General features: G+C 46.2%; 1 protein-coding gene across 1 annotated transcript in view; it reads right to left on the bottom strand.

Annotated features, from left to right (window-relative positions):
* Positions 1-27,547, bottom strand: part of NAA16 (N-alpha-acetyltransferase 16, NatA auxiliary subunit) — a 772,708-nt gene that overhangs the window by 567,130 nt on the left and 178,031 nt on the right. Inside the window, exon 6 of the mRNA XM_086934938.1 lies at positions 5,261-5,414. Coding sequence (XP_086791064.1) covers positions 5,261-5,414 — 154 coding nt within the window. The remainder of the gene's footprint in view (positions 1-5,260; positions 5,415-27,547) is intronic.

Raw genomic sequence — 27,547 nt, 5'->3', positions numbered from 1 at the left:
GTTGTGGGGATGGGCTTTTTTTAATTTTGTCCTTTTATTATTTCTATGGCCCTTTTTCCATTTTCTTTTTCTCTCTTCTTTTCTGGGATCTGGGTAGGGTATTTCCATACTTCCCGTTAGCTTGCTTAACTGGGGAGGATAACTATATGATGTTCGTAGGCGAGCCGAAGGAAAGTTTTAACGGTGCTACGAGTATTGTTTCTTATTGACTATCCGGTTTCATGTGCACCGGCACCGAAGATTTAAATCAAAGTGATCCTAATTGTGAATATCCTGTGATAATGCTATTCCTTAATTTCTTACCGACTGACTCTACTGAACCAGATCCTGTTTTGTCTTTACGTCTTATAAAAAAAAAAAAAAACCTTCCTTGATCCTGATACAAGTATGTTATGCCTAGTGCTACTGTAATCAGCTTTGACGCGGGGCCTGAGGGTGGTGGACTAATGCTTTTCGCTTGATGCTTTACTGTGTTGACCTAACCTTACTAGCGGCCAGCCATGCGGGTTGTAGGCCCATACCTGTATCTGATTAATGCAACAATAAAGGTTTACCAAAAATTAAAAAAAAAATAAAAAAATGTGGTCGTGGCAGCAAACAAAACTCTTCATGCAATTATAGTAGCACAAAAACACAACACAAATTAAATGTGCTCTAAGTCCACTTCTGTGATTTTATATTGTTCAAGGATATCGGACGCAATTCAATTCAAAGCATTTACAGATAGGAGCCATACAATGGCTCATTGAAACAAATGTGCAATGTTATACAGTGCTCTGGGTGAGGTAGGAAAAAGGAATGGGGGTGGAGTGTTCAAGTGTAGGTCGGGGGCAAGGAAAGGTAATAGTGACATATATATACACATCAACGCAGTTTGTCTTATACGTTTCCATACATGGTCAAATGTTCCCAATGTAATACATAACTCAACAGGACCCAAAATTAGTTTTGTGTGGTTTCTCGAGTTTGCATTTCGAATGTTGTCGACGTTTCGACCCCTTAAGTCAGGACAGGTAGTGGTCCTTGAGGTGGGGTCTTCATCAGGACTGGGGGAGCACTGGTAGAAAGAACGGGGGACGAAATCCGCCGTATTCACTAAGAAAGTTGGGCTTGGGTAAGCTCTCCAACTTATTCGAAGTAGTCAGAAGTGGACTGGTAAGGAACATATACGTGTTTCCTAGAATTGGTGCATGTTAATGGCACAACTGCAGCACGGTCTGCTTGCAGGTGCTGGGAACAATCCCCTCATGCCTCTCCGGACGGTCTTGCCTCAAATGTAGGTTCGTTAGCCACCACTGCAGGTCATTCACAGTGCCCTCCGAGATCTGAATCAGGTCGCAGAGATTTCCTCGATTCTGTGCCCACTGGAACTTCAGGTCCCACTGCAGAGCCCATATGGCCCATCATGAACTGCAGGTAGCGACAATGGGCAGGCAGGGTGGGTATATGAAAATAGGCATCCTGCAAGTCCAGTACTACCATCCAGTTTCCCGGGTCCAAGGCAGACAGGACCTGAGCAAGGGTGAGCAACTTGAATTTCTATTTTTTGAGGACGTAATTGAGGGCTCTGAGGTCGGATAGGACGAAGGCCCCTATCCTTCTTTGGGACCAGAAAGTAGTGGGAATAGCAACCACTGCCTACTTCGGGCCCGGGAACCCTCTCCCTTGGCCAAGAGAGTCTTGACTTCCTTGCGAAGCAAAGCAAGGTCATCTTGCGTCAGCAGATCGTACACTGGGAGGATAGATGGAGTAGTCGGACTATTTGCAACACCCACCTGTCCGATGTAATGTTTCACCAGTGGTGGAAAGGATAGCGTACTCTGCCACGAACAGCTCCGGGATCGCCTCCGACTGCATTCTGGAAACCTCGGGTCTTCGAGCTCGACGGTTTCTAATCGTCGACTTGGAGGAGAATGCTGCGCAGGCTTCGCAGTCCCTGGATTCGTGTTCAGGCGATAGGCAGAGGTTGCACACCTCGTGTAGGTCCTTGTGTGGGAACTTCGCACCACATGTTGGACATTTCTTAAATGGAGTCCTTTCCATGGACTCCGGGCTTGACCACGTCGAGAAAGGTCTCCTGTTCGTCGACTTAGATCAAAGTTTTTCTTTGATGTTGGAGTTGAAACGCGTCGGAATGGAAATGAAATCGCGTTCGATAACAATACCGTCGAATTGGAAAGGGAATACGCGCCGAAAAGTCACTTCTTTCCGAAGTCTATCTGGAGCGCTTCAATCCTCATCCGAACCCGATGGCGGAAAAAAACAATCTAAGGATGGAGCCGATGCCCATGCGCACAAGCAACCAAAGGAGGAGTCACCAAGCTACAAAAGACTCTCCAAGAGAAAAACAAGTGCAATCATCCGAGCCCAACACCAGATGGCGATCTATTCATAATGTACCATCTGCAGCCCATATGCATCGAACACCCCTTATCCTCACTACAAGCAGCAGGTGTAGGAACCACGGCCCGCCCCCCATCTTCTGAGCCTGCGGGGCCCAAAGGCACGCCGGCAGTGTCAGGCCACCCAAATATGGTGCACATAGCATCATAAGACTCCTTCAGCTGGGCGGGGGTTGCTCCCGGACCCGGAAAGGGAGGGAAATCTGGAGCCGACCTTGGCACTCGCACTGCAGAGCGAAGCCTCGAACGTGTCGTGAGACGAATGGGGCAAAGTTGAAGCACACTTCGAATTCTTGTGCTTTTTGTGGTGCCCTTTACCGGACTTCGACAAAGAGGACTTCGATTCACCAGAGCGGTGCTTGGACCTTCCTCTCGACAGAGACCTGGACTGGGATCGAGAGGGACGAGGCGACCTCTGCGGTGTCGGACGCCAGACTGTGAGAAGCTTTAGGGACCGCTCCCTCAAAGCCGTTGGCGTCATGGCCCGGCAGTCGGAGCATGTTCACACTCCAGGCATCACAATAAATTGGGGTCCGAGACCGACATGGCGCAGACATCACATGGCTTGATCCCCGAAGTCGTCTTACTCAACATGTTCTAAACACACCAATGAAGTCGACAAAAAGTTAAAAGAAAGTCTGTCAAAAAATGACAGGAGGTAGCTCTTTTTTAAAAATTTATTATGGGAAAGTATCCCAGTCAACGGCTTCCAAAAAAGCCTCAAAGGCCTCCTTCCATTTTTGCCAACACAATGGACTAGATGCCAGTACTGACAAAAATAGAGGTGGTGCAGAAATTCTTTCAATGTTTTGTACATGATATGTACACACTGTGAAACCGGTCACTCCAAACGATGAGGATCAATAATAACTCCATCAAATATTGCTCCCACTGTAGTTCTGCATAAATATGCATAAAGGTTTGGTTGTCACAGATAGTGCATGCAAAGGTGCACAAAATAGTTCACTCACTGTAAATATGCTTGTAAGCTCGCAGAAACGATAATGCAAAAAGGTGTGCCTATCACTGACAAAGCAGGTAATGACAAAGCAGGTAATGGCAAAGTAGTCAGCATGCCAAATATCAGCCAGAGGAGCAAGGTCAAGGCTGATCTGAATATGGCTGGTCCAAACTGGAATGGCAAAATAAGCAAAAGAACAATGGATTAAACCCAGATTTGTGACTGGGGATGAGTGGTTGTAAAGTTTCTGCACTCTTTCCGTCATCTTGTTGCGTTTGCTATGTTCTCCCTAAGTGGCCAAAGGGTATGCCCAGACGAGGGTCCCTTGCTCCCTGTGCCACTGGATTCAAGCTAGCCTGGTTGATGAGGGGTGATACCCCGAAACTAGTCGTAGGATGCTGGTTTCCGGTCCAGGGAGGACCTGGCAGTTCTGGCTGGACTGTTCCTGAGGAGCAGGGTCAAGGCTGATTTGCATATGGCTCGGTCCAAACTGGGGAGGGATAGTGTGCAAAAGCACGATGGATTAAACCCAGTTCTGTGACTGGGGGCGAATAGTCAAAAAGTTTCAGCAGTCCGGCCATCATTTTGTTCTATTTGCTATAGATTTTTTATGGAACATACACATGTGAAGGTCAGCAATATATATGATTATAAGCAACCATTGTGCAATCAAAGCAGATTGTTATCCAGAAAAATACTTAAACAAGCCATGTTAGACATGTCTTGATATAATGAGAAATTTCTCAGCCCTGTACTCCGAAAACTTCACAGTTTTTCTTCTTTTAAAGGTATACCAGATTAGAAAAGATTACAAAACATGAGAATATCTTCAACATGTTAAAAAAAAAAAAATACAATTCCAGGTAAACTCGTAAACTCACTGGAAAACTATTTGAAGGATAGGGACCAGTACTCCAGTTTCATACTCAAAGGAGGTGAAGAAGAAAGAACAAGGAGACAAAATGGAAGTGCCAGGTATGATAGTATGAAGTGGAGAAGTGTGGCTCAATGGTTAGAGCGGCAGACCCTGATGCAGAAGTCTAGCCCGGTGCCCGGGACCAGGGTTCAATTCCCCACCTCGGCGGGTCTTGGGCTCAAAATTCCATGGACCTGATAATTCTCGCCTCGGTGCCTTTTCCAATCATGGAGTCCCACTCTGCAACTCTGGGCAATAGCTTGCTTAATCTCCACAACGGCCCCCACAACGCCAAGAATGCCTGGCCTCCACCTTGGGGGTGCCCAGGAGTGGACGCCTCACAGGGAAAGCCAGGATGGGTTCCACAGCGGTATTCGTACAAGCGCCTTGAGACCCTTGCGGGTGAGTAGTGCGCTATACAAGTATCAATTTTATAGTAGAGTTATGATGCAGTTTGAATACGTGATTTAGTGTGACTTGTTGAGCTTATGAAAGATGTTCATTTCTATTAATTTTCCCATTTAAATATTCCCAATTAAATAGTATCATTTTTTTTTTTTAGACTGAGCGGTACAAATCCAAATTGAGCTACTTTAGTTCCAAAAAAGAAACATCTATTTTAAAGTTGCCTGGTAATAGGTACATAATGCAATAAAAAAAAAGGGGGAGGAGATATATATTTAGACACATTGTATCCCTTCTTAAAAGTGTTACAGGATTTTTATACATCTGTGTGACTAAGTTTATGGCTAGCAACGAAAGTAGAGAGTGATGAAAAGAGAAATGTTAAACTCGACCATGAGGCGTGAGCTACATAAAGATTTGCATTTATAAATCCGAACTTTTTTAAAACAGCAGTGTTCCATTTATATCCAAATCTCAACACACAAAATGCAATGGTAACATGCAACTATTTAATTCCCAAACAAAATATGTGCAAGTAAAGAACCACCTTTCAGCTTAAGGGAACCACAGAAGTACCTTTAATTTCTTCCACTACTAGCTTATCTCCTATTTGTTTCCCATACTCTTCAATGTGATCTAAAGATTCTTGGAAGAGATCAGCTTCTCTCATCACTTGGTTCTGGTACAGTATCAATTCACTATACTCATAGTCAATTTTATTGGGTGGAACCTAAAAAGAAATTAAAAAACATTTTTCAGAGATGCTTATTTGTTTTCACTGTTCTACAGCATGACCTGCTAAGTATCATGTTAAGAAGAGAAACCCTACTATCAGAAGGTAAATAATTTAAAATACTCCAGGCGAGTGACATACACATGAACACGTTATTTAGTTCCCTGCAAAAATTAAAGCTTGAAAGAACAATTTACTTACCTACGGTAACAATGTATCTGGTAGAGACATAGTCTAGCCGCAGATTCCTTAACTTCGAATATCCCCAGGCGTCATACTGGATCCGGAAAATCTTTGGCAGCACCTCTGTATGCCGGGGGTGGCGCCGCACGGCTCCGCCCCGACGTCGTCCACGGACGTGACGTCAGTGGAGCAACATATAGCCCCCTCCCCGGTGCGCTGACATCAGTTTTTGTTGGAAAAACTTTCCTGCGCTCGAACGCGGAGCCACCACAAAAAACTGAACAGTGTGCGAAAACAGGAGAAGAAGAATCTGAATGGTGAGACAGCACCATAAAGAACAGTGCCAGGCACTGTATACTGAAAATCAATGAATGGAAAGAGCAGAGCACCGCTCTGAGAAGAAACCCCCGCAAAAGCGAAGGCTAACACCCCTGGAAACAGAAGAGAATGTGAAAAAACATCATGGCAGATAGAAGTCGGCAGCCATAATATATAACTGAAGGACAAGGAGTCCAAAACAGGGAAGCAATGGCAATCCACCACAAGTCGGTACCAGAATAGGATACTGTACCCCTTATAAGAGATCTAATACTGAGGCAGAGCCAATAGCTTCAAACATATGAAGCGCCAGGGAGCGAAAGATCCCAAGGTGATGGAGAAAAAAGGGCACAAGACACACAAGTTTACCACCCACAATGAGAAAGGATGTAAAAACAGGTAAAACAGAATGAAGCCTTCTGGAGAGGAGTGAAAGATGACACTTTGCAGAACGAAAAGTCACCCAGCGTGAGGCGAATGCCGAAAGCCCAACCTGAAAAGGTCCTTGCAGAATGGGGAGTATGGGTGGGCGTTAAGGAATCTGCGGCTAGACTATGGGCCATATGTAGGTAATTGCCAAATACCGAATTCTTATTACCGAATTTGACAGATTCGGTATTAAGAATTCGGTATTTGTGATGTAGGTAAATATTCGGTAAAAAAAATACAGAATCGTTAATATTCCTTATTACCGATTCGGTAATAAGGAATACCTACCAATTCATTCCTATGGGCTTAGAGGCCCATAGGAATGAGTGTGAAGACATTCTGTATTACCGATTCCGTATTACATACCAAGATGCACTCACAGTACGTGCAACGTGCATTCACTGCAAAGTAGTGCAGCGCAGCTCTGACTATTGGGGGGGGGGGGGGAGGGGAACGCACGCTACCAGGCTCTATCCTGGCACTATACGATAACAGGGCATCAACCGCGGAAGAACTGTGCCGAAACGAGACATTACAAGGTGTCCCAAGGGACAGTGGCTGGCAACAGGGAGAGCAGCCAACAGTGACACAGAGGAGCACAGCAAAACCGAAAAACACCCCTGGGATTGGCGGAAGCCTCACAGTAGTAAACATCCAGAGATGCATTGAAATACTACAGACTAGCCACAGACCCCAACTGAAAGAGCAGTAGAGCGATGCCAACCTGTGGGTCGCATAACAGCAGAAAAGCAGGATAGCGGAATCACACAAGAACCTCTGTGAGGAAGACTCCATAGGAGCATACCGAGCCGTCCATGTAGGAAGGCAGCTACATAATCGTTAACAAATACCCCACATAGGGTAAGTCTTAACCCGGGTAGGGGGCTCCTCTTGAGGGAAACTCACCGACAGAGGACCGAAAGAAAGACAGAACCAGCTGACCAGCTGTACTGAACAAAAGCTGCAGGAGCCAGAGAATTACGGGAGACCTGACATGAGGCGGGACACCGCTGAATCACCGTGACAATCAAAAAGGTAAACGCCATTCAATGGCAGATCCCGAAGAGCCTCCTGAATGTTTTTGGGAAAATTACTATCATGCAGCAATGCATAGCAGCGCAAAGCAACCTACTGGGCCATTGCCCTCCCTACATTGTCTATATCGTCTAGGGACGACCGATTGGAAAATGGTGCCATTTCCCGTCCATCAAGGAGAAGGCTTTGCAAATCGGCCAGGGGCCCTTTTGGGATAGAAGGAAGAAGGAACTCAACCAATTCCCAAAGGACAAAAGAAGCACGTGTGAACACGCAAGACGTTTTCAAGGCACGGATGGTTGCACTGATGGAGGCAGCAAAGCGTCGACCACATGTCTCCATCCAGCGAGACTCCCTAGTGGGAGGTAGAAACGGCAGAGCGAAAGAAGGTTGCAGGTCAAAAGCTGCCTGGACAACCAGATCCTGAGCTCTAGGGTGCAAGGACAAGCAAATAGGATAGTTTGGGGCTGGACAATGCCAGCGAGCAATGGCTCGATCAACAGGGTCATTAGAAGAGGGCCATGCCCAGGTACCAAGCAGGATGTCAAACAAAGCCCCACCAAGGGGCAGCAGGGGCTCCATGTCCACAGGTTCAACATGGAGGTGGTCCAGCAAAGGATCTGAGGGCAATGAAACTTCAGGGGGTTTCAACTGAGGAATATCTGCAGCCCTGCATACTGCCCGTGCAAAAGCCGCACTAGCCTCTGTCGCTATTTGGGTGGCAACAATAAACCATCTGTTGGGGATGGTTGGAGGCTAACTCGCCCAATAGAAAGTAGGGGTGGAGGAGCCTGAGGTTGTTCCGAAGGCCATGGAATGCTAGGCACCTGCATCAAGGGCATTGAAATGACTGCGAGCGAGGTGAGCCCAGAGGAATTTCATCCTCCTGCAATGGAGGAGCCGTCGGCGCTGGCATCGGCTTCAGCCGACCCCGAGACGGCGTTGTATCGACGTTTAGAACCTCCAAGGGCAATTCGATGTGGGTGCAGTCCGACGGCGACTCGCTCTCTGGCACCAACAGACGCCGAACCGGCATGGTTTCGACGTCTGCCTGCATGGAAGACAGAAATTGACAGGGCGTCGAACCCGGTGCCGCAGCCGACATATGAGCAGGAAGCCGTACATGGCCATGCGAGGCGGTACAAATGGGCTGGATGGACGCCTGGGATGCCCCTCAGGGACCTGTCTGGCGCCGTATTGACCCCAGAACCGGAGTCGATGCACACAGCAGGTGCCGAGGACGAATCCGCCGGCTAACACCCGACATGAGTGCCTTACTCCTCTGTGGGACCAGACGGCAAACCAGGGAGAGAGGGTGACCCGAAGAAAGACTGTAGAGCCCTTGAATATGCCTCCTTCTGGGTTCTACAAAGCGATACAAAAGGGGATGATGGACAGAGCGTTTGAGCAAATCAAACACTCACCCCCAGTCAACTGATTAGGCTTAAATCCATCACCATTCTTTAGCTCACTCAGCCACCCCAGTTCAGACACGGCCATATGCAAACCAGTCTGACCCTGTGCCTCATGGGAACAGTCCAGCCTGAACTGCCAAGCCATGTCTTCCCTGCACCGGAAACAAGCATCCTGGGAATGGTTTCGGATTCATAATCCTCATCAGCCAGGCTATCTTGAATCCAGTGGCCAAGTGAGCAAGGGACTCACGTCTGAGCATACCCTGCCAACGTAGGGCGAACAAAGCGATACAAAAGGGGATGATGGACGGAGCGTTTGAGCAAATCAAACACTCACCCCCAGTCAACTGATCAGGGTTTAATCCATCTGGGTCCTTGTCGCTCCTACAACTGGAAAGGGTGGATATGAGGGAGACGACTGCTGTGCGCCCATGTCTCTGGTAAAGACAGAGAGCAGCGGGCTCCAGCGTTACGTTTGCGGGTGGGTGACCTCAGTGACTTATGTTTGTGCTTACCGGTCTCCAAACGACGTTTGCTGGAACGACTTCATGAGCAGGCCATTCCTGAGAGGGAGAGCGGCATTGCGAAGGCGCAGGACCGGACAGCCGTGCGGCCAGCAGCTTCATACGACCCCCCTCAAGGATTTTGGCTTCATCGGTTGACAGGCGTCGCACTCTTCAGAGTCGTAGTGCACTCCTAGGCACCACATACAAATTGCATGCGGATCCGTGAAAAACATTTGACGGGCACAGGTCTCACATACTTTAAAGTCCGAAGGCATCACACGCAGTTCCAAGACGCTTAAGGCGTCGAGAAGCCCTTAAAAACAGGCCAAGGAACCGCTTGTTTTCCTGGACCCGCGTTGGGATGCGGAATAGAAAAAAAACTGATGTCAGCGCGCCGGGGGGTGCTATATGTGGCTCCGCTGACTTCACGTACGTGGACTACGTTAGGGCGGAGCCGTGCGGCGCCACCTCCGGCATGCAGAGTTGCTGCTGCAAAAGATTTTCCGGATCCAGTATGATGCCTGGGGATATTCTAAGTTGAGGAATCTGTGGCTAGACGTCTCTATCAGATAATATATTTTGTGAAACATGCCCATTAGAATGGAAAGAGCCATGCACATTATCCCCAGCAGGAGGAACTATTGCAGCATGTATTACTCACACATCAGGTGGAACTAGAGCCCTCTGCAATGACTGCTGAGTGTGGATTAATCTACAGAACAGTTTTTGAGCTTAAACTAATGTAGCACAATAAAACCATGATATTGCCATGATCAATGGATCAATTATTAATAAAGTGCCAAGTCGTGAAATAGGGATCATCATACATAATAGACCGAAGTTCTGCAGCACAATCCAGTCACACTGGCCTTCTGCCATACAACATCACCAAGGCAGTAGCAGTTCCAAAACATGTGGGGATTAAAGAAAAAAATGACTTTTGCTGCGGTCCCAGTACACATAACCCTTTCTCCACCTCCTTCAAAAGTGCAGCTAGCATAAGAGAATTTCTCAAAAAGATTATTTAACTTTTTGAAAGATTACTAGTGCCCATAGTTCCTCCAACCGCTTAAACCGAAAATCTTGCAGCATCAAAAGTTTCATGTATATTTTTAGGTCGAAGCCTACCAGACCGCGCAGCTATCTGGTTTGCTAACAACATCTTGGGGACATTCGGAAAGATTCCCTGGGAATGCATTCCCCCCCTTGCTTACCATTGCCTTTTTAGTTTGCAACTCACATTTTCTTGAATTTTATTTGCTGGCTTGATTTGCTTTAGAACGTCCAGCATGAGTTCGTCCCTTCCGTTTCCAAAATCTTTTTTACAGTGTCCTTCCGAGTCTTGCCTTTCTGAAAACCGGCCTCTAAATCTTGTTTTTATCTTGTCCTATTTGCTGCACATTCAAAGATAGAGATCAAATTTCAGACTTTGTCTTCCAAGGGAGGTTGGTGTTTATTTAGTTTCTCAGACTTCAAAGTGAGAGGATTTATGCGACAATCATGCTGACTACTGGGGGTAATTTCGAAGTGTGGTGGAATCAAATTTAGATATGATCAAAACTAATCAATGCAGTAGGTGATGACATTTCCACACATTATCATTTGCACGCTGTATACTTTTATCAGTTAAACTGTGTGTGCAAATGTAATGGTCATTTCAACTGAAGAGGTTTGGTCTTTAATTGCAGTACGCTACCACATCCTGCATACTCCACTTTATCCCACTCAACTGCGCTCTACTCTGCACCACTACACTCTACGCCACTTCATACTGCGTCACTGCACTTTACTCTGCACCACTTCAATTCTACGTCCCTTCACTCTGCACCACTTCACACAACTGCACTCTACTCTGCACCAGACACACCAAACCGCTCGATACTGTCATTGAACTCCACTTTTCACCACTCCAACTTACACTACTTCAGTCTACGCCTCTCTACTCTGCTTTATCTTATGCCAATCCCCTCTACCCCACCTCTACTCTGTACCAATGCGCTCTAGCCCATTCTACTCTACAATGCACTCTTAGCCACTCCAGTTTACGCGAATCCAATCTGCAAGCCTGCACTCTATGCCACTAGACTACACACCAATGCCCTCCGCTCTGCACCACTCCATGCCAGTGCACTCTATGCCATCCGCTATATACCACTATAATGTACTCTGCACCATTCCACTCTACACCACTGCACTATATGCCAATGTACTCTACACCACTTTACTAAAAAACAATGCACTCTACGCCAATCTACTTTACACCACTGCACTGTAAGCCACTATACTCTGAAACACTACACTCTTGTACTCTACTCCACGCTGTTCAACTCTGCACTGCTGAAGTCTACACCACTGCTCCCTACTATACACCACTGCACTTTCCGACGGTCTACTCAACAACACTGCACTCCTCTTCTCTACGCCAATCTATGCCAATTGCACTCTACACCACTACACTCTATGCTGCTCTGCTCTACTCCACTCTGCACTCTACCCTGCACCACTCCATTCTGTGCCACTGCACTCTATGATACTGCACTCTATGGAACTCTAAGCCCCTTCACTCTGAAACAATCTACCCTATGCGCCTGCACTCCACGTCACAGTATTGCACTCTGCACTACTCCACTCTACGACAATACACTCAAAACCAATACACTCAAAACCAATACACTCAAAACCAATACACTCAAAACCAATACACTCAAAACCAATACACTCAAAACCAATACACTCAAAACCAATACACTCTACTCTCACCTGACAACACTTTGACCACATCACTCATTGCCACTATATACTACTCTACAAGACTCTACATCAGTGCACTTTACGCCACTATACACTACTCTGCAACAGTATATGCCATTGAACTCCACGCCACAGTACTCTTCTCTGCAACACTATGCCACTGCACTCTACGCAACTATATACTACTCTGCAACAGTAGTATATAGTTATAACCAGAGAAGTGTGGCTCACTGGTTAGAGCAGGCAGACCCTGAAGCAGAGGTCAGACCCGGGACCAGGGTTCAATTCCCGATGCGGCAGGGTCTTGAACTCAAATGTCCATGGACTCGATAATTCTCGCTTCGGTGCCTGACCTAATCATGGGTTCACACTCTGCCACTCTGGGCATTAAGCTTGCTTAATCTCCACAACGTCCCCCCGCGGCGGGATGCCTGGCTTTCACCTTGGGGATGCCCTGTAGGAGCTATCTCACAGGGAAAAGCCAGGACGGGTTCCCAAGGCAAGCGCGGAGATACCCCTTCGGGGGTCGAATCAGGCGCTATATAAGAATATAATAATAATAATAATAATAATAATAATAATAATAATAATAATAAAACTCCACGCCACAATAAGCTACTTTGCAACACTATGCCACTATATACTACTCTGCAACAGTCCAAGTCACTATGCGCTACTCTTCAATAATCTACGCCACTATGCGCTGCTCTGCAACACTCTACGCCACTGTGCGCTACTCTGCAACACTCTACCCCACTGTGCGCTACTCTGCAACACTCTACCCCACTGTGCGCTACTCTGCAACACTCTACCCCACTGTGCGCTACTCTGCAACACTCTACCCCACTGTGCGCTACTCTGCAACACTCTACCCTACTCGGCGCTACTCTGAAACACTCTACCCTACTCGGCGCTACTCTGCAACTCTATTCTCCACCACTATACGCTACTCTGCAACTCTACTCTCCGCCACTATACACTACTCTGCAACTCTACTCTCCGCCACTATACACTTCTCTGCAACACACTACGACACTATACTCCACACCGGGCCACTCCACGCCACTCTAATCTACTGTGCATCACTGCGCGCTACACCACTGCATTATATGCCACTTCACTCTACACCTCTGTATTATACTCACCACCACTCTACCAATTCACTCTACTTTACTATGCACTCTTCGCCTCTGCACTCTACACGATTCCAGTCTAGGCCACTGACCTCTATACCACTGTACACCATGCTACTTTACACTGCCACACTCTACACCACTATACTCTAAACTACTGCGCTCTACCCAATATACACTACTTTAGTCAAAACCAATTCACTCTACGCCACTGCAATCTATGCCAACTATAGTGCACTCCACGCCACTATATTCTACTCGGCAACACTCTATACCAATGTACTCTAAGCCCCGCTCTTCTAATCTGAACCACTGTACTCTACATCACCCTACTCGGCACCACTCTACTTCACTGTATTCTATGCCACTTTGCTATACATCACTTCATTCTACACCACTGCACTCTACTCTATGCCACTTTATGCCAATTCACGATACGCCCTTACACTCTACGCCCCTCTACTCTGAATCACTCCACTCGGCATCATTCTACGCCAATCCATTCTACGCCAATCCACTCTACGATACTGCACTCTAAGGCACTAGACAATGCCACTGCACTCTACCCTGCGGTCTGCACTCTGCACTATTCCACTTTATGCCTAAGCACTCTACACCAATGTACTCAGAACAATACACTACGCCACTGCGCTCTAAGCCACTATTGTAGTGTAGTTCCTATATTCCCAATAGGCTCTGCGCATTGGAACAATATATCCTATAGATTTGACGTAGGACTTAGGTCGACTGGGTCTCTATCGAATATATTAGATTTAATTGTGAGTGCCAGCTGGCTCAGAGGTCCCTAGAAACTTTCTCGAATAAACAAGAAGGGATTAGTTTCTGACAACCGCATAAACATGACAACTTTGTTTCCCCAAGAATAAACATATCTTCAGAGTTGTGGAAACAACAGATCGATATTTCCATAGTCATTCGTGCATGCTTCATTTAATCAGAGGTGCAGAGAAATAGAGAGACGGGCGTTTTCAATAAAAGGCTTTATTGAACAGCCTTCTTTCTCATGCAAGTAAAGTGAACTTCTACACTCGTAATACTGGTTGCATAGTATAATGCGTACAGTAAGAAGAGTATTATAAAATAATACTGTAAAAGCATTGTATGGCTCCTAGACCATAGATAAATACATACATAAATAACAAAGGCTAAAAAGTACTCATCTGGTGCTTCTAAATTCGCCTACCCCGATGTACCTAACCTAAGTCTAGTAAGAGGGAAGAAGTAAGTGAGGTGTAGCATAGGAACCTAACCAAGAGTTCTCTTAAGGCCTAATCAGCTCCGTACCTTGGTTTTAGAATGTCGGAGGTCTGGTATCTCTGTCTTGGGACTCGATTTCCCAAAACCCCACGAGGGGAGCTTGAAAACACTGGAGCTGGATTCTCCGTGAGAGAAAGGCAGCCTCTCTGTCAGTGCGTCAGCTGGAGGGTCGGCTTCCTTCGGCACTTGCTGTAGCGAGCTTCGTCAGGCAAGTAGATAGTCGAGCTGCTCCGAACCACCGTGTGTTTGCTAGGGCAAGTGTAGGCATATTTATATCTGGAAGGTGACCTGTTTGACGTAAAGTCGGACATCATAACGTCACCAAAGAACCCCAAGGGAATGGATGTTCTTTGAAAACGCCATGATTTCCAGGACAAATCAATATTCAAACATGGGGGTTTCCCTGACTGCAGAAGCAGAGTTTTCATTGTGCCTTTTTGGAACTAGTGGTAGTATCCATGCCTGTATTTGGACTGGATGGGTAATGTCTAAATATGGCTCTGTAACACTCTGCGACGGCATTGCACTCTACAATACTCTACAGCACTCTATGCCGCTATACACTACTCATCAACACTCTAAGCCACTATATTCCACACCACTCTGCGCTGCTCCAAGCCACTCTAATCTACTGTGGACTGCACTCGATGCACTTCACTCTACACCTCTGTACTCTACTTTGCACCACTCTACTTTATGCCAATGCACTATTTTACTATGCACTACAGCACAAGCCGATCCACACCATCCCACTTCCCTCTATTCTTAAGCAATCTACTGTACACCACTGCACTATATACCACTGTACTCTATGCTGCACTACTGTACACCATGCTACTTTACACCACTGCAATCTTTGCCACTCACCTCCTAATCGCTGCATTCTACCCAATGTACTCTACACTACTTTACTCAAACTCAATGCACTCTACGCCACTGCACTCTATGCTAACCACTCTGCACCACTGCACTCTACACCACTGTACTCCGCAACACTTTATGCCACTGCATGCTTCTTTACTCCATTGTGCTCCACTTCACTGCACTTTACGCCACTCTATTCTACTCTGCACTATTGTACTGCACCCCACTGCTCTCTACATCATTCTTCTCTATGCCAATGCACTCTAAGACACTCTACCCTGCAAGAATGCACTCTCCGCCACTGAACGCTATGCTACTCTTCACTGCTGCTACTACACTCTATTCTGCAAAATTCATCTCTACGCCAATGCACTCTACGTCACTATAATCTACTCTGCACCACTACACTCCAGGCCACTGCACTCTAAGAAACTCTGCGTCACTGCACTGTACTCTAAAAGTTTGCACTCTACCCTGCTCCACTTCACTCTACTGTGAAACAATCTATTGTACGCCACAGCACTCTACGCCACCCTGCGCTACTTCACTATACGCCATTGCACTCTGTGCTGTGCCACTCCACTCAGTGCCATTCTGCCATTCCACTTTGCGCCGCTACTCAAAACCAATGCACTCTAAGCCACATCACTGTATGTTAATATACTCTGCACCACTGCACTTTACGACATTACACTCTAGGCCACTCTTTAACACTCCACTCAATGACTCTCTACTTCATTAAACTTTACTCCACTCTGACATTCTTCTCAACTGTATGCCACTCCACGACACTACTCAACTACCTCTATGCCACTCCATGTCACTTTACTCCACTCTATTCTACGACAACTCTCCTCTCCGCTTCTCCACTCTACGCCACTCCAGTCTATGTCACTCTACTACACTACTCCACTCTATGCCACTCCATTCTAAGGTAATCTATTCTGCTCTACACCACTCTACGCTACAGCACTCTACTCCAATGTATGCAACACCATCTACACTACCCCACTCTGCTCTTCACCACTCCACAACACTTTATGCCACTCCACTGTATGACAATCTACTCCACTCTGACACTCTACTCCCGCTCAACTCTAGGACACTCTGCGCCATCCCACTCCACAATACTCTACTTCCTCAATGACACTCCTCAACACTATGCCACTCCACGTTACTCAACTCTACACAACTCCATGCCAATCCACAACATTACATAACATTCCATTCTACTCCACGACACTCTCCCTTACACTACTAACCTTTAGCCATGCTGAACAGCTGCCAAACTGGTGTACAGCATGGCTAAAACATATTGGTAAAGCCAACATTTGTTGCATAGGCAAGACCTACTGACTTTGAAAATTCTGGTCTTACATGTACAGGTCAAGCAGGGCATGAACTCTAAGAGACTGACATTGTGAAAGGTGGAGAGCAAGTGATATTCAAATTATCGGAAAGATAAGCTTTAATTTACACCATCACTACAGACTTCCTTCATCACAGTTAGGGCCCCATTATGATGCCAGTCAGACGACCGTCCGACTGGCACAGTGTTGGAAAGTGGACCTCCGGACAAGGAGTCCATGGCCGCGGTAGGCATGCTATGGGCCCTCACAAACAGTTTCCGACAGCCTTTTTATGGCCGTCGGACCACTGTAGAAAGGCTGTGGGAAACGTTCATCTAAACCCCTCTGTGGTGCCTGAGCAGGCACCGACTCCATTCTGGGGATTACGATCCGCCCACTCTGCCCTGATGGCTAATTTGAGCCTGTCGGAGGCAGAACTAATTACCGCCCACAGGCGTCGGTCGGAACGCCCGTATCAGAATATGGAGGTCAGACTGATGCCACAGATGGGAGGCAGAACTGTTGAGCGGAATGTCAGCGACAAACTGTCAGGTGGCCTTCCACCCAACTTCATAATGGGGTTCTTAGTTGGGAACCGGATTTTACAGGCATGAAAGAATGGGAGGAAGGAAAAAGAAAGCGCAAGTATGCAAATCAAATAGGTTGCATAAACGTACTGCCTGGAAACAGATGAATTCTAGAAGATGCACTAAATGAGTGCATGAGTAATGAATAAAAGAAGACCATGGACCATTCACATTGCAGCTCTAAAACATTCAATTAAATATAAAGTTTTAATATTTGTTACATTTAAGACCATTTACAATATTTTATAACACATTGAAAAGGTACTTAAACACTCGTTGTTCAAGACACTCACAAAAATATATCTGACAATAAGTCAAAAACTTCACTGAAGTTATGGTATAGATTTTGGTACAAGAGAACATCACCATTAACAAAGTGGACAATCATTTCTTAATCAAGAAATTCTATGGGATTTTAAAAAAGACAGTCTTCCACCAATAACTCAAGAATTATATATGGAACTGGCCTGGCTTTTTCTGCTTCCTAATTTTGAACTGTACATTCCTCTAAAGAATCTCGGGTGAGGGATTACTCCCTAAACCATCTTTTAAAAGAGAAGAGGGGCTACCAATTGAAAGATTCATGTTATCACCATCTTTGAGTGGATATGGTGCCAGTGGTCCTCCAATCTAAGGCATGGGCAGCCAGTAGAGTCAAGAGATCCAAATTAGCCTGGACGAGATGGATGGGTTGATGCCTGCAACAGGTTGTGGTGGTTACAGACATAGTATAGGTTCTCAACTTTTTGTCCAGCTTGGCAGTGGACAGAATGGCTAATAGGTTTGTAAAATCTTTCCATTAAGCTATATTAGTGGTGCATGTCCCCAATTGATAGTGCACCAGTGGAGGGGTGACGCAACGAGGAGCTGCCCGATGATGAAACATGACACAAATCTGGGTGTGTGAGGGCTCTTGCTTCTGAGTAATTGGATTCCCCCAACCCGATTTGGTAGCTCAGACCCCTCCCGACCTACTGCCTTAACGGCTTCCTTTTCCGATTCTTTTAGGATCTGTATACTCTGTATACATAATCTTGTATTATTTTAAACAAAGAAGGGAGGTAGAGTACAAAGTAGGATTCCTACTCCACGGGCACTGATACATAAACAAGAAGAATCCTACTGCTAGTGTGAGGAAAGAAGGGGAGGGGGAGCACTCAGTGTTGTGTAAAATACCCCTCACACACCAACAGGCCCCTTGGTGTCATGCTTCATCATCGGGGTCTTCGCACCCCGCTAGAGGGATGCGGCACGCTGCGACCTACGACTACGTGGGAGCGTTGACAGGTGTAAACTATGTGTGGTGTGTGTTGATTGTGAGTGATAAGAGGATTAAATGTGAGTGGGAAACGTGGTGAGGAAATTAAAAAGTACCTGGCTAGTGGGAAAAATGAAAAAAACTTTATTTCGTACCCCTAGCTGGTGCTATTAAAAGGTGTGCAGAAAAAGACGAGGTTGGTTTGTCTTAATTACGGACAAAACCTCTGGTGTGCGTCGACATGTTTCGGTACGTGTGTACCTTCTTCAGGACGGGGCACAACTCCCAACCCTACTCACGTATTTCTAAAAAAAGGGGGTAATTATATTTAATGAAAAGTGAAATCACTCGTTTCAAGTTGGCTACAATGTGCCTACAGCGGTTTTTTGGGATCATGTATTTACATGTCCTGCAAAAAAGGAAAAAACCATTAGGTTTGGTTACCATGAGGTATTGGCTCAGACAGGTGCAATCACCTGGAGCCCCAAACAAAGAACAATCTGTAAAGGAAAAGACATACTAGACACACAACACATAGAACACACTTAGGTTTTTGTACTTATTGTTTTTCAGACATACTCGTAGTCTTTGATGTCTACTGCATCATGAGCAAGTCCTGAGCATCAAGGTGGGTAGGTGGATCCACAATCTACAATGATAGAGAGGTGGACTCAGTGCTGTTACTTATGTTTATTTCTTACCTCATCCATCTACCTAGCGAGGCTGGATTCTGTGTGGAGAGAATACTCACGAAATCCGCCTGTATTGGCCTCCTTCTACCACCCCGTGCTGCTCCGCCGTGAATGAGTTGCGGACGTGTTTGGTGGTATTTAAAGAGAGGCTAGGTGAATTGTCATTGGTTAATTGCCGGAAGTCCCAGGATTCCTTATTTCTATTGTATCCCCAAGATACATAAGAATCTTGACAACCCACCAGGGAGATCTATTGTGTCTGGCATTGGGTCTATCCTGGAACCCTTATCAAAATTCTCTGACGCTTTCCTCAGACCGATGGTACAAGCCACAAATACATACCTCAAGGACACCAAGTCGGTCCTACAACTCTTGGAAGACCTACCTTTTGACCCAACCATGCAGCTCCTAGTGAGTCTCGACGTGGAAAGTTTATACACAAGCTTGCCCCACGAGGAGACACTGGAGATAATCGAGGAGGTACTCTTTAGCCGACCGTGGAAATACCAAACACCAAGAAACCTTGTCCTGGAGTGTATCAGTATGGCCCTGAAAGACAATTTTTTTCAGTATAAAGAGACACTGTATCTACAAACCCATGGGACAAGTATGGGAAGCACGTTTGCGCCGAGCCTGGCAGGACTATACATCTACCATCTTGAAGAACAAAAAATCCTGCATGAGAACAATCCTTACCGTTCCCAGATTGCCATCTGGAAACGGTACATCGATGACATTTTCATCATTTGGAACGGTGATGCCAACAGTGCTAAGAGTTTTGTGATCTGGCTAAATAACCAGAACCAATATCTGAAATTCACTAGCACCTTTTCAAATAAGTCGATGGTCTTCCTAGATTTGAACATTTACAGCGAGGATGGAAGGCTAAAAAGTAACACCCACTTCAAGCCAACCGCCAGGAATTGCCTGTTACGCTATGACAGCTTTCACCCTAGACACCTGAGGGAAAATCTGCCGTACGGACAGTTTCTGAGATTACGGAGGAACTGTACGGAACTAAGCGAATTCAACCGTCAGGCAAAGGACCTAACAATGAAACTCGTGGAAAGGCAGTACCCAACGAGGACCATTGAAAAAGCGAGAAAACGCGCAAAAAACAACCATAGGGAGGCTCTCATAGAGGAAAATCCCAAAGAGAAGGATATGAACAGGAGACCCATCTGCGTGACAACCTACTCCACAATATCGAACCAGGTGTCAAAGGTGATCGAGAAACATTGGGGCATCCTGAACTGTGGTAACCTCAATTTTGAGAAACCAATGCATGCGCATCGGAGGGGCAAGAACATAAAAGACATCGTGGTCCATACTAGACCACGGGAAAACCAGGCTGCGAGACAGAACCCGACCAGTGTACAGGGCCACTTCCCATGCGGTGATTGCAGCTGCTGCCACCAGACTCAGAAAAGCAAGAACCTCACATTCAGGAATGGCATGACATGGGAACAGCGCCAGTTCACAAACTGTAACACAAAAAATGTGGTATACTTGATCAACTGTCCATGTGGATTGGAATATGTAGGCATGACCACTCGACCGGTCAAAACAAGAATTGGTGAACATAAATCAAACATACGCTGTAAAAAATCAACAACCAAAATGGCATCACATTTCCTGTCACTACAGCACTGCATAAATGATCTTCGCTGGACTGTCATTGAGCGACTGCCTTCGGAATCAGGCCTGTTCCAGAAGGAACAACGTTGGGTGTTCCGCCTTGGTACCCATATCACGGGACTAAACGATGACATACCGTGGAGCCAAATCACTTGACCACTACGGCTGGTACCTGCCCACAAGGGCTAACGCTGAAAATCACATCTCTGAACATGCACTACCTCCAACCGGCTATTACGCATGCGCATAGACACCAATGGTAAACAACTCATGCGCATGCACACATGATACACAGTCGTGTAAACAACGGCGCTCCCCTTTCTCTGTTCAGCGCCGGACCCATGAATAGCACATGATTGGCCAGGAAACGGAAAGACCATACATGGACATTCCGGCAATGAATAAACACCAATAGGTCACATGTCGAAGTTAATTAGATCACATGCATAAAGGCGAAAATGGATAGTCTTCATACATGTTCCCTGTGACTTCCGGCAATTAACCAATGACAATTCACCTAGCCTCTCTTTAAATACCACCAAACACGTCCGCAACTCATTCACGGCGGAGCAGCACCGGGTGGTAGAAGGAGGCCAATACAGGCGGATTTCGTGAGTATTCTCTCCACACAGAATCCAGCCTCGCTAGGTAGATGGATGAGGTAAGAAATAAACATAAGTAACAGCACTGAGTCCACCTCTCTATCATTGTAGATTGTGGATCCACCTACCCACCTTGATGCTCAGGACTTGCTCATGATGCAGTAGACATCAAAGACTACGAGTATGTCTGAAAAACAATAAGTACAAAAACCTAAGTGTGTTCTATGGGTTGTGTGTCTAGTATGTCTTTTCCTTTACAGATTGTTCTTTGTTTGGGGCTCCAGGTGATTGCACCTGTCTGAGCCAATACCTCATGGTAACCAAACCTAATGGTTTTTTCCTTTTTTGCAGGACATGTAAATACATGATCCCAAAAAACCGCTGTAGGCACATTGTAGCCAACTTGAAACGAGTGATTTCACTTTTCATTAAATATAATTACCCCCTTTTTTTAGAAATACGTGAGTAGGGTTGGGAGTTGTGCCCCGTCCTGAAGAAGGTACACACGTACCGAAACATGTCGACGCACACCAGAGGTTTTGTCCGTAATTAAGACAAACCAACCTCGTCTTTTTCTGCACACCTTTTAATAGCACCAGCTAGGGGTACGAAATAAAGTTTTTTTCATTTTTCCCACTAGCCAGGTACTTTTTAATTTCCTCACCACGTTTCCCACTCACATTTAATCCTCTTATCACTCACAATCAACACACACCACACATAGTTTACACCTGTCAACGCTCCCACGTAGTCGTAGGTCGCAGCGTGCCGCATCCCTCTAGCGGGGTGCGAAGACCCCGATGATGAAGCATGACACCAAGGGGCCTGTTGGTGTGTGAGGGGTATTTTACACAACACTGAGTGCTCCCCCTCCCCTTCTTTCCTCACACTAGCAGTAGGATTCTTCTTGTTTATACATAATCTTGTATCCAGCCTTTGCCAACTCCCCTAAGCTGTGTCTTGTGAAATGAATAAAGAACAGGAGAGAGGAGGTATGCCCTCCATGGGATGTCAGCTTCTCACTGCATTATGAAAGCCGCACAAAGCAGTCTCCTCCCCTACTATAGCCCATTGGGTAAGATGGGTGATGCAGGAGGCCGGCAACGATAGAGACTTTTGGGGCACATTCAACTGGGGAATGGGGGTCAAAGGCATCTTAGGCATTCTGAGTGCCCACCTAGAGGATATTATGAATGCAGCAAATTGGTCCTCTGACTATTCGTTCAAGAGGTTTTCCTTTAACTCGTGGTGGGTATCGCTCAGTTGGTGGTAAGCAAGCTCTAAATTAGTGACATCCGTGCCTCCGGTCCGGACATACTATAAAATTTCTTAGCTTTCGTTAAATATTTTTTCCATTCTATTAAGCATACAGACACAAGGATTATCCCACCAAGTAAAATAATTCTTGGTTTTCCTCCCATTGCCACGGAGTGCATTGTTCTTGATATTATTAAGGTCTAAGAACTGTTTGTTGCCTTATGTTATTTCTTGACAAGGTGCTGAAGCTTAATACCATGCCCTGGCTCATAGGATATTAATGAACTGTATCTATTTTGCTATTGTATGACTTAAAGATGCATAGACATGTGCAAGTCAGAAGTTATATCATCAACTCTTTCTCAATAGGGACGGATGGTTTCAAACAGAAAAAAAGGAACTTTTGTAGGGCATTAATTGCATGACCAAAGAGGGAGCATAGAAAGAGGTAGAGGATTTTTTATGGATTTTTTGTAGATATGTTACTAAATGGCCGCAGTTTGAAAACATTTACAGTAAATCTTAAGAAAGAAAGCTTAATCCTCGCTTCCATGTCCTTTCTGTTACAAAAGTTAGGAAGTTTTATATTATTTCTCAATGGAAATTCAATTCTATCAGACCTTTAGTAATAACTACGAACCTGTACAAAATAACAGTCCAAAGGACCTTTTTATTGCTGTGAAAGACCATGCATATTTGTTTGGATCACAAATATTGTAGTTTGCTAGATATGGTCTCTTCCAGGATGATTAAGAAGAAAACAAGTTACTTACCTGTAACTTTGGTTCCCCAGTATTGGTAACTTTCATAGATTCCCATGCTTTGTATCATTCCCCGTCGTCGGAATGGGAGCCTCGGTAGTATCACAACCATAGAAACAAAAGAGAAAAAATAGGCCTAGGCCTCATCTTCTTCTTTTGTATCCTATCACCCTCTTTGTGTAAAAGAGACCAAACTTTTGTCAGGACTAATCAGAGCAGCCTCACCCCCTAGAACCTTCCTGAGAGCTCAGAGCCTCAGATTTTCGTAGCCGTTGTGCAAACCGCCACTATCTCTGTCAAAAAACTGAGCTTTCCCAGGGGAGGAGGGTGGGCGCATGGGAATCTATGAAAGTTACCAATACTGGGAAACCAAAGTTACAGGTAAGTAACTTGTTTTTTTTGCCCCAGTATTGGAACTTTCATAGATTCCCATGCTTTGTATCAGAGTAGCTAGCAGTAATAACTAAGACACATTTTGTAGATACATGGCATCACATAACCATAAAGCATATAAACTTATAGCATAGCAAACAAGAAACAAAATGTGCTCACCAGGATGGAGGGCTTGTAGGGAAAGCTCACCTCTCAATGGAAAAGATTCAGCAGAACTGCTTGACCAACAGCCGCGTCGTCTCGTCCTGCAGAATCCAGGCAGTAGTGCTTCGTGAAGGTATGTGTACTGCTCCACGTTGCTGCCCTGCATATGTCCTTAATGGCGACTCCAGAGAAAAGAGCCACCGACGATGCCACAGACCTTGTGGAATGTGCACGGGCTTTTCTGTCCAAAGGCTTGCCCGCCTCCTGATGGCAAAATTGAATCGCACTGGAGATCCAGCGAGAAATGCCACTCTTTGCCAAAGGACACCCCTTCCGTGGTGCGCTGTAGGACACAAACAATTGGGATGATTTCCGAAAGGGTCGTGTGCGCTCTAAGTAGAATTTTAAGCATCTTTGAACGTCCAAAGAATGTAATGTGCGTTCCGCAGGCGTTGAAGGGCGCGGAAAGAAAGCCTTTAAAATCAAAGGTTCATTCAAGTGGAACTCAGACGGCACCTTTGGAATAAATTTCGGATTGGTGCGAAGGATAAGCCCATCTTTTTTGAATTGCAGGAATGGATGCACTATGGAGAGGGCTTGAAGCTCACTCACTCTTCTCGCTGATGTTAGAGCTAAGAGGAGGGCAAGTTTCCAAGACAGGAATTTCAAGTCCGCCTTGTGCACCGGCTCAAACTGAGCTTTCATGAGTTGAGCCAGGACAAGATTGAGTTGCCAAACTGGTGGAGGAGGGCGAACAGGAGGATACATTCGAAACAAGCCTTTTAAGAATTGCTTAATAATCCTAGAGCACCATAAGGAAGGACCTGAAGAACTGCGCCTAAACCACGATATGGCTGCAAGATGTACCTTAACAGATGAATGTGCCAACCCAGACTTTGCCAATGATAGTATATATGGCAAAAGTTGATGAGGCAGAGATTTGTAAGGATGGAGATCTGGTCTCTGACACCACAGGCAGAACCTCTTCCATTTAGCCTTGTAAGTTTTATTAGTGCTCGGTGCTCGAGCTTGTGACAAAACGTCTCTACATTCCTGGGTTAGATTCAGATGACGGAACTCTCTGTGTTCAGGAGCCACGCCGTCAAGTGCAGTGATTTCGGATCCGGATGGTAAACGTTTCCTTGATTCCTCGACAATAGGGAAGGAATTGGTCGCAAGCGAATCGGATGAGTTTGGGAGAGTAGAAGGAGTCCGCTTTCATTTTCCTGAGTATTCGAGGAATGAGGGGAATTGGCGTAAAAGCATAAAAGAATGCGCTGTACCAGGCCATCGAAAGGGCGTTCCCCAGAGATCCCTGATGGTGAACTTTGCTTGCGTAAAACCGGCATTTGGCGTTCACCGGAGAGGCAAAAAGGTCGATGGTTTGTGTCCTCCAGACCGAAAACACACTCTCCAGAATGGACTGATTCAACTCCCATTCGTGATTCACCTCTGTCTGGCGACTCAGGGCATCCGCCTTGACATTGAGAGAGCCTGCCAGATGTTCGGCTCTCAAGCTGATGTGTAGAATCGCGTAATCCCAGATCCTCTGAGCTTCTTTGGACAGAGTTTGCGATCTCGTTCCTCCTTGCTTGTTGACTTAGTGCATGGCCGTCGTATTGTCCGTCCAGACCAGCACTGTATGATTTCGGACTCTGAGAAGGAAAGCCTGCAAAGCCAAACGAATGGCCGCTAGCTCCAAAAAATGTATATGGCACCGGCGCTGTTCTGGACTCCAGTGACCGCTGACTTGAAGCTCTCGGAGCACCGCTCCCCAGCCTTCCAAAGAGGTATCCGTTGTCATGATCAGAGGGGATGGTGAAACTCTGAACGTCAGACCCTGTGCGATATTGTCCAGCACTAGCCACCATTCGCATGGCTCTCATTTCTGGTGTCACCAACACCTTGTCGTTGAATGATCTCTCTGCTTGGCACCATTGTTAGTCTAGTTCTTCTGCAGAGGACGCATTCGCAGCCTGCAATGAGGTATTAATGGTATGCAGGATGACATCGACCCGAGCAGGGACTTGTATTGTCTGACTGAAAGGCATTGCTTGTGGAACAGTTGGCGAGCTGATATGATCAACTTCTGTTGACGTTCTTCTGAAGGACGAGCTGTGCATTGCGTCGTGTCTATAATGGCCCCAAGCAACCTTGTGGATCTGGAGGGCTGTAGAACTGACTTGTGTGTGTTCAATTGAAGGCCCAGGTGACTGAACAACTGAATGCAAGCCGAAACAGCTTTAGAGGTGTCCTTGAAAGATGGAGCCTTGACGAGCCAGTCGTCCAAATATGGGAAAAACCTCCAGGGATTGTTTCCGTAGAAAAGCTGCTACTGGTGCCAACACTTTGGTGAATACCCGAGGTGCAGACCGAAGGCCAAACGGAAGCACCTTGAATTGGAAATGGCTCTTTCCCACTGTGAATCGCAGATATTGTCTGTGAGCTGGGTGTACTGGAATGTGGAAATACGCATCTTCTAAATCCAGAGACGCCAAATAGTCGCCTGGGTTCAAAAGAGGAAGAATTTCTTGGAGAGTGACCATCCTGAAAGAGAGTTTGATGAGGTAAGTGTTGAGCTCTCATAGGTCTAGAATGGGGCGCCAAGTCTCTGCCGTCTTCCGAACCAGGAAGAACCTGGAATAAAAACCTCTGCCCCTCAGAGAGAGGTACCGGTTCTATTGCCCCCTTGAGGAACAATTGGTGGGCTTCGAGGTGGAGCAGTCCCAGATGTTTTGTGCAGGTGGCGCCCGGAGCTCTCGTTGGAGGAAGGTCTTGGAACTCCAACGTATGGCCACACTGAACAATATTCAGGACCCACTGGTCCGATGTTATACACTTCCAGCTGTTCAGGCAAAATGATATCCTGCCCCCCACTGATGTGACTGGGAGGGGAGGAACAGTAGGTAGAGCCAGGAGGCCGCTTTTGTCTCTTGGTGCTGTCGCGTCTCTGACTGTTCTGACGCCGTCGCGGAGGTTGACGAGAGTAAGACGCCGATTGTCCGTGCCGTTGATTTGAATATTGAGTCTTATAAGATTGCGAAGACAGAGGAATCTATCTGTTGGGTGTTGCCTCTATATGAAGAGAAACCTCTGCCACGAGCACCTTTAAATGGGATCTTACGGTAGTTGAGTGATCCCAAAGATTTCGCCGTGTCTGTATCCTTTTTTAAATTCTGCAGGGTATCATTAACATGCTTACCAAAGAGCATCTCTCCATCAAATGGGAGGTCCAGGATCTTATTTTGGACCTCCTGACGAAACCAGGTGGCTCCCAACCAACCTTGGTGACGAAGCACAGCTGACCCTGCCAATGCTCGAAAAGCCGTGGAAGCTATGTCCATAGCACAGTCGATAACTTCAGAGGATGATTTTTCTCCCTCCATCAGAACTCTCTTTGCCTCTTCCCTCGCGGAGTCTGGCAGTTGTTCCACAAACGGCTCCATGTCACACCACATCTGGCGATTGTATCTGCCTAGAATGGCGAGAGCATTTGCTGCTCGAACCAGTAAACTGGCCATGGAAGAAAACCTCTTC

This window comes from Lissotriton vulgaris, chromosome 8 (genome assembly GCF_964263255.1).
Source record: "Lissotriton vulgaris chromosome 8, aLisVul1.2, whole genome shotgun sequence".
NCBI lineage: Eukaryota > Metazoa > Chordata > Amphibia > Caudata > Salamandridae > Lissotriton > Lissotriton vulgaris.
The sequence above is the reverse complement of the archived record's forward strand: the minus strand, read 5'-3'. Positions and strand labels throughout refer to the sequence as shown.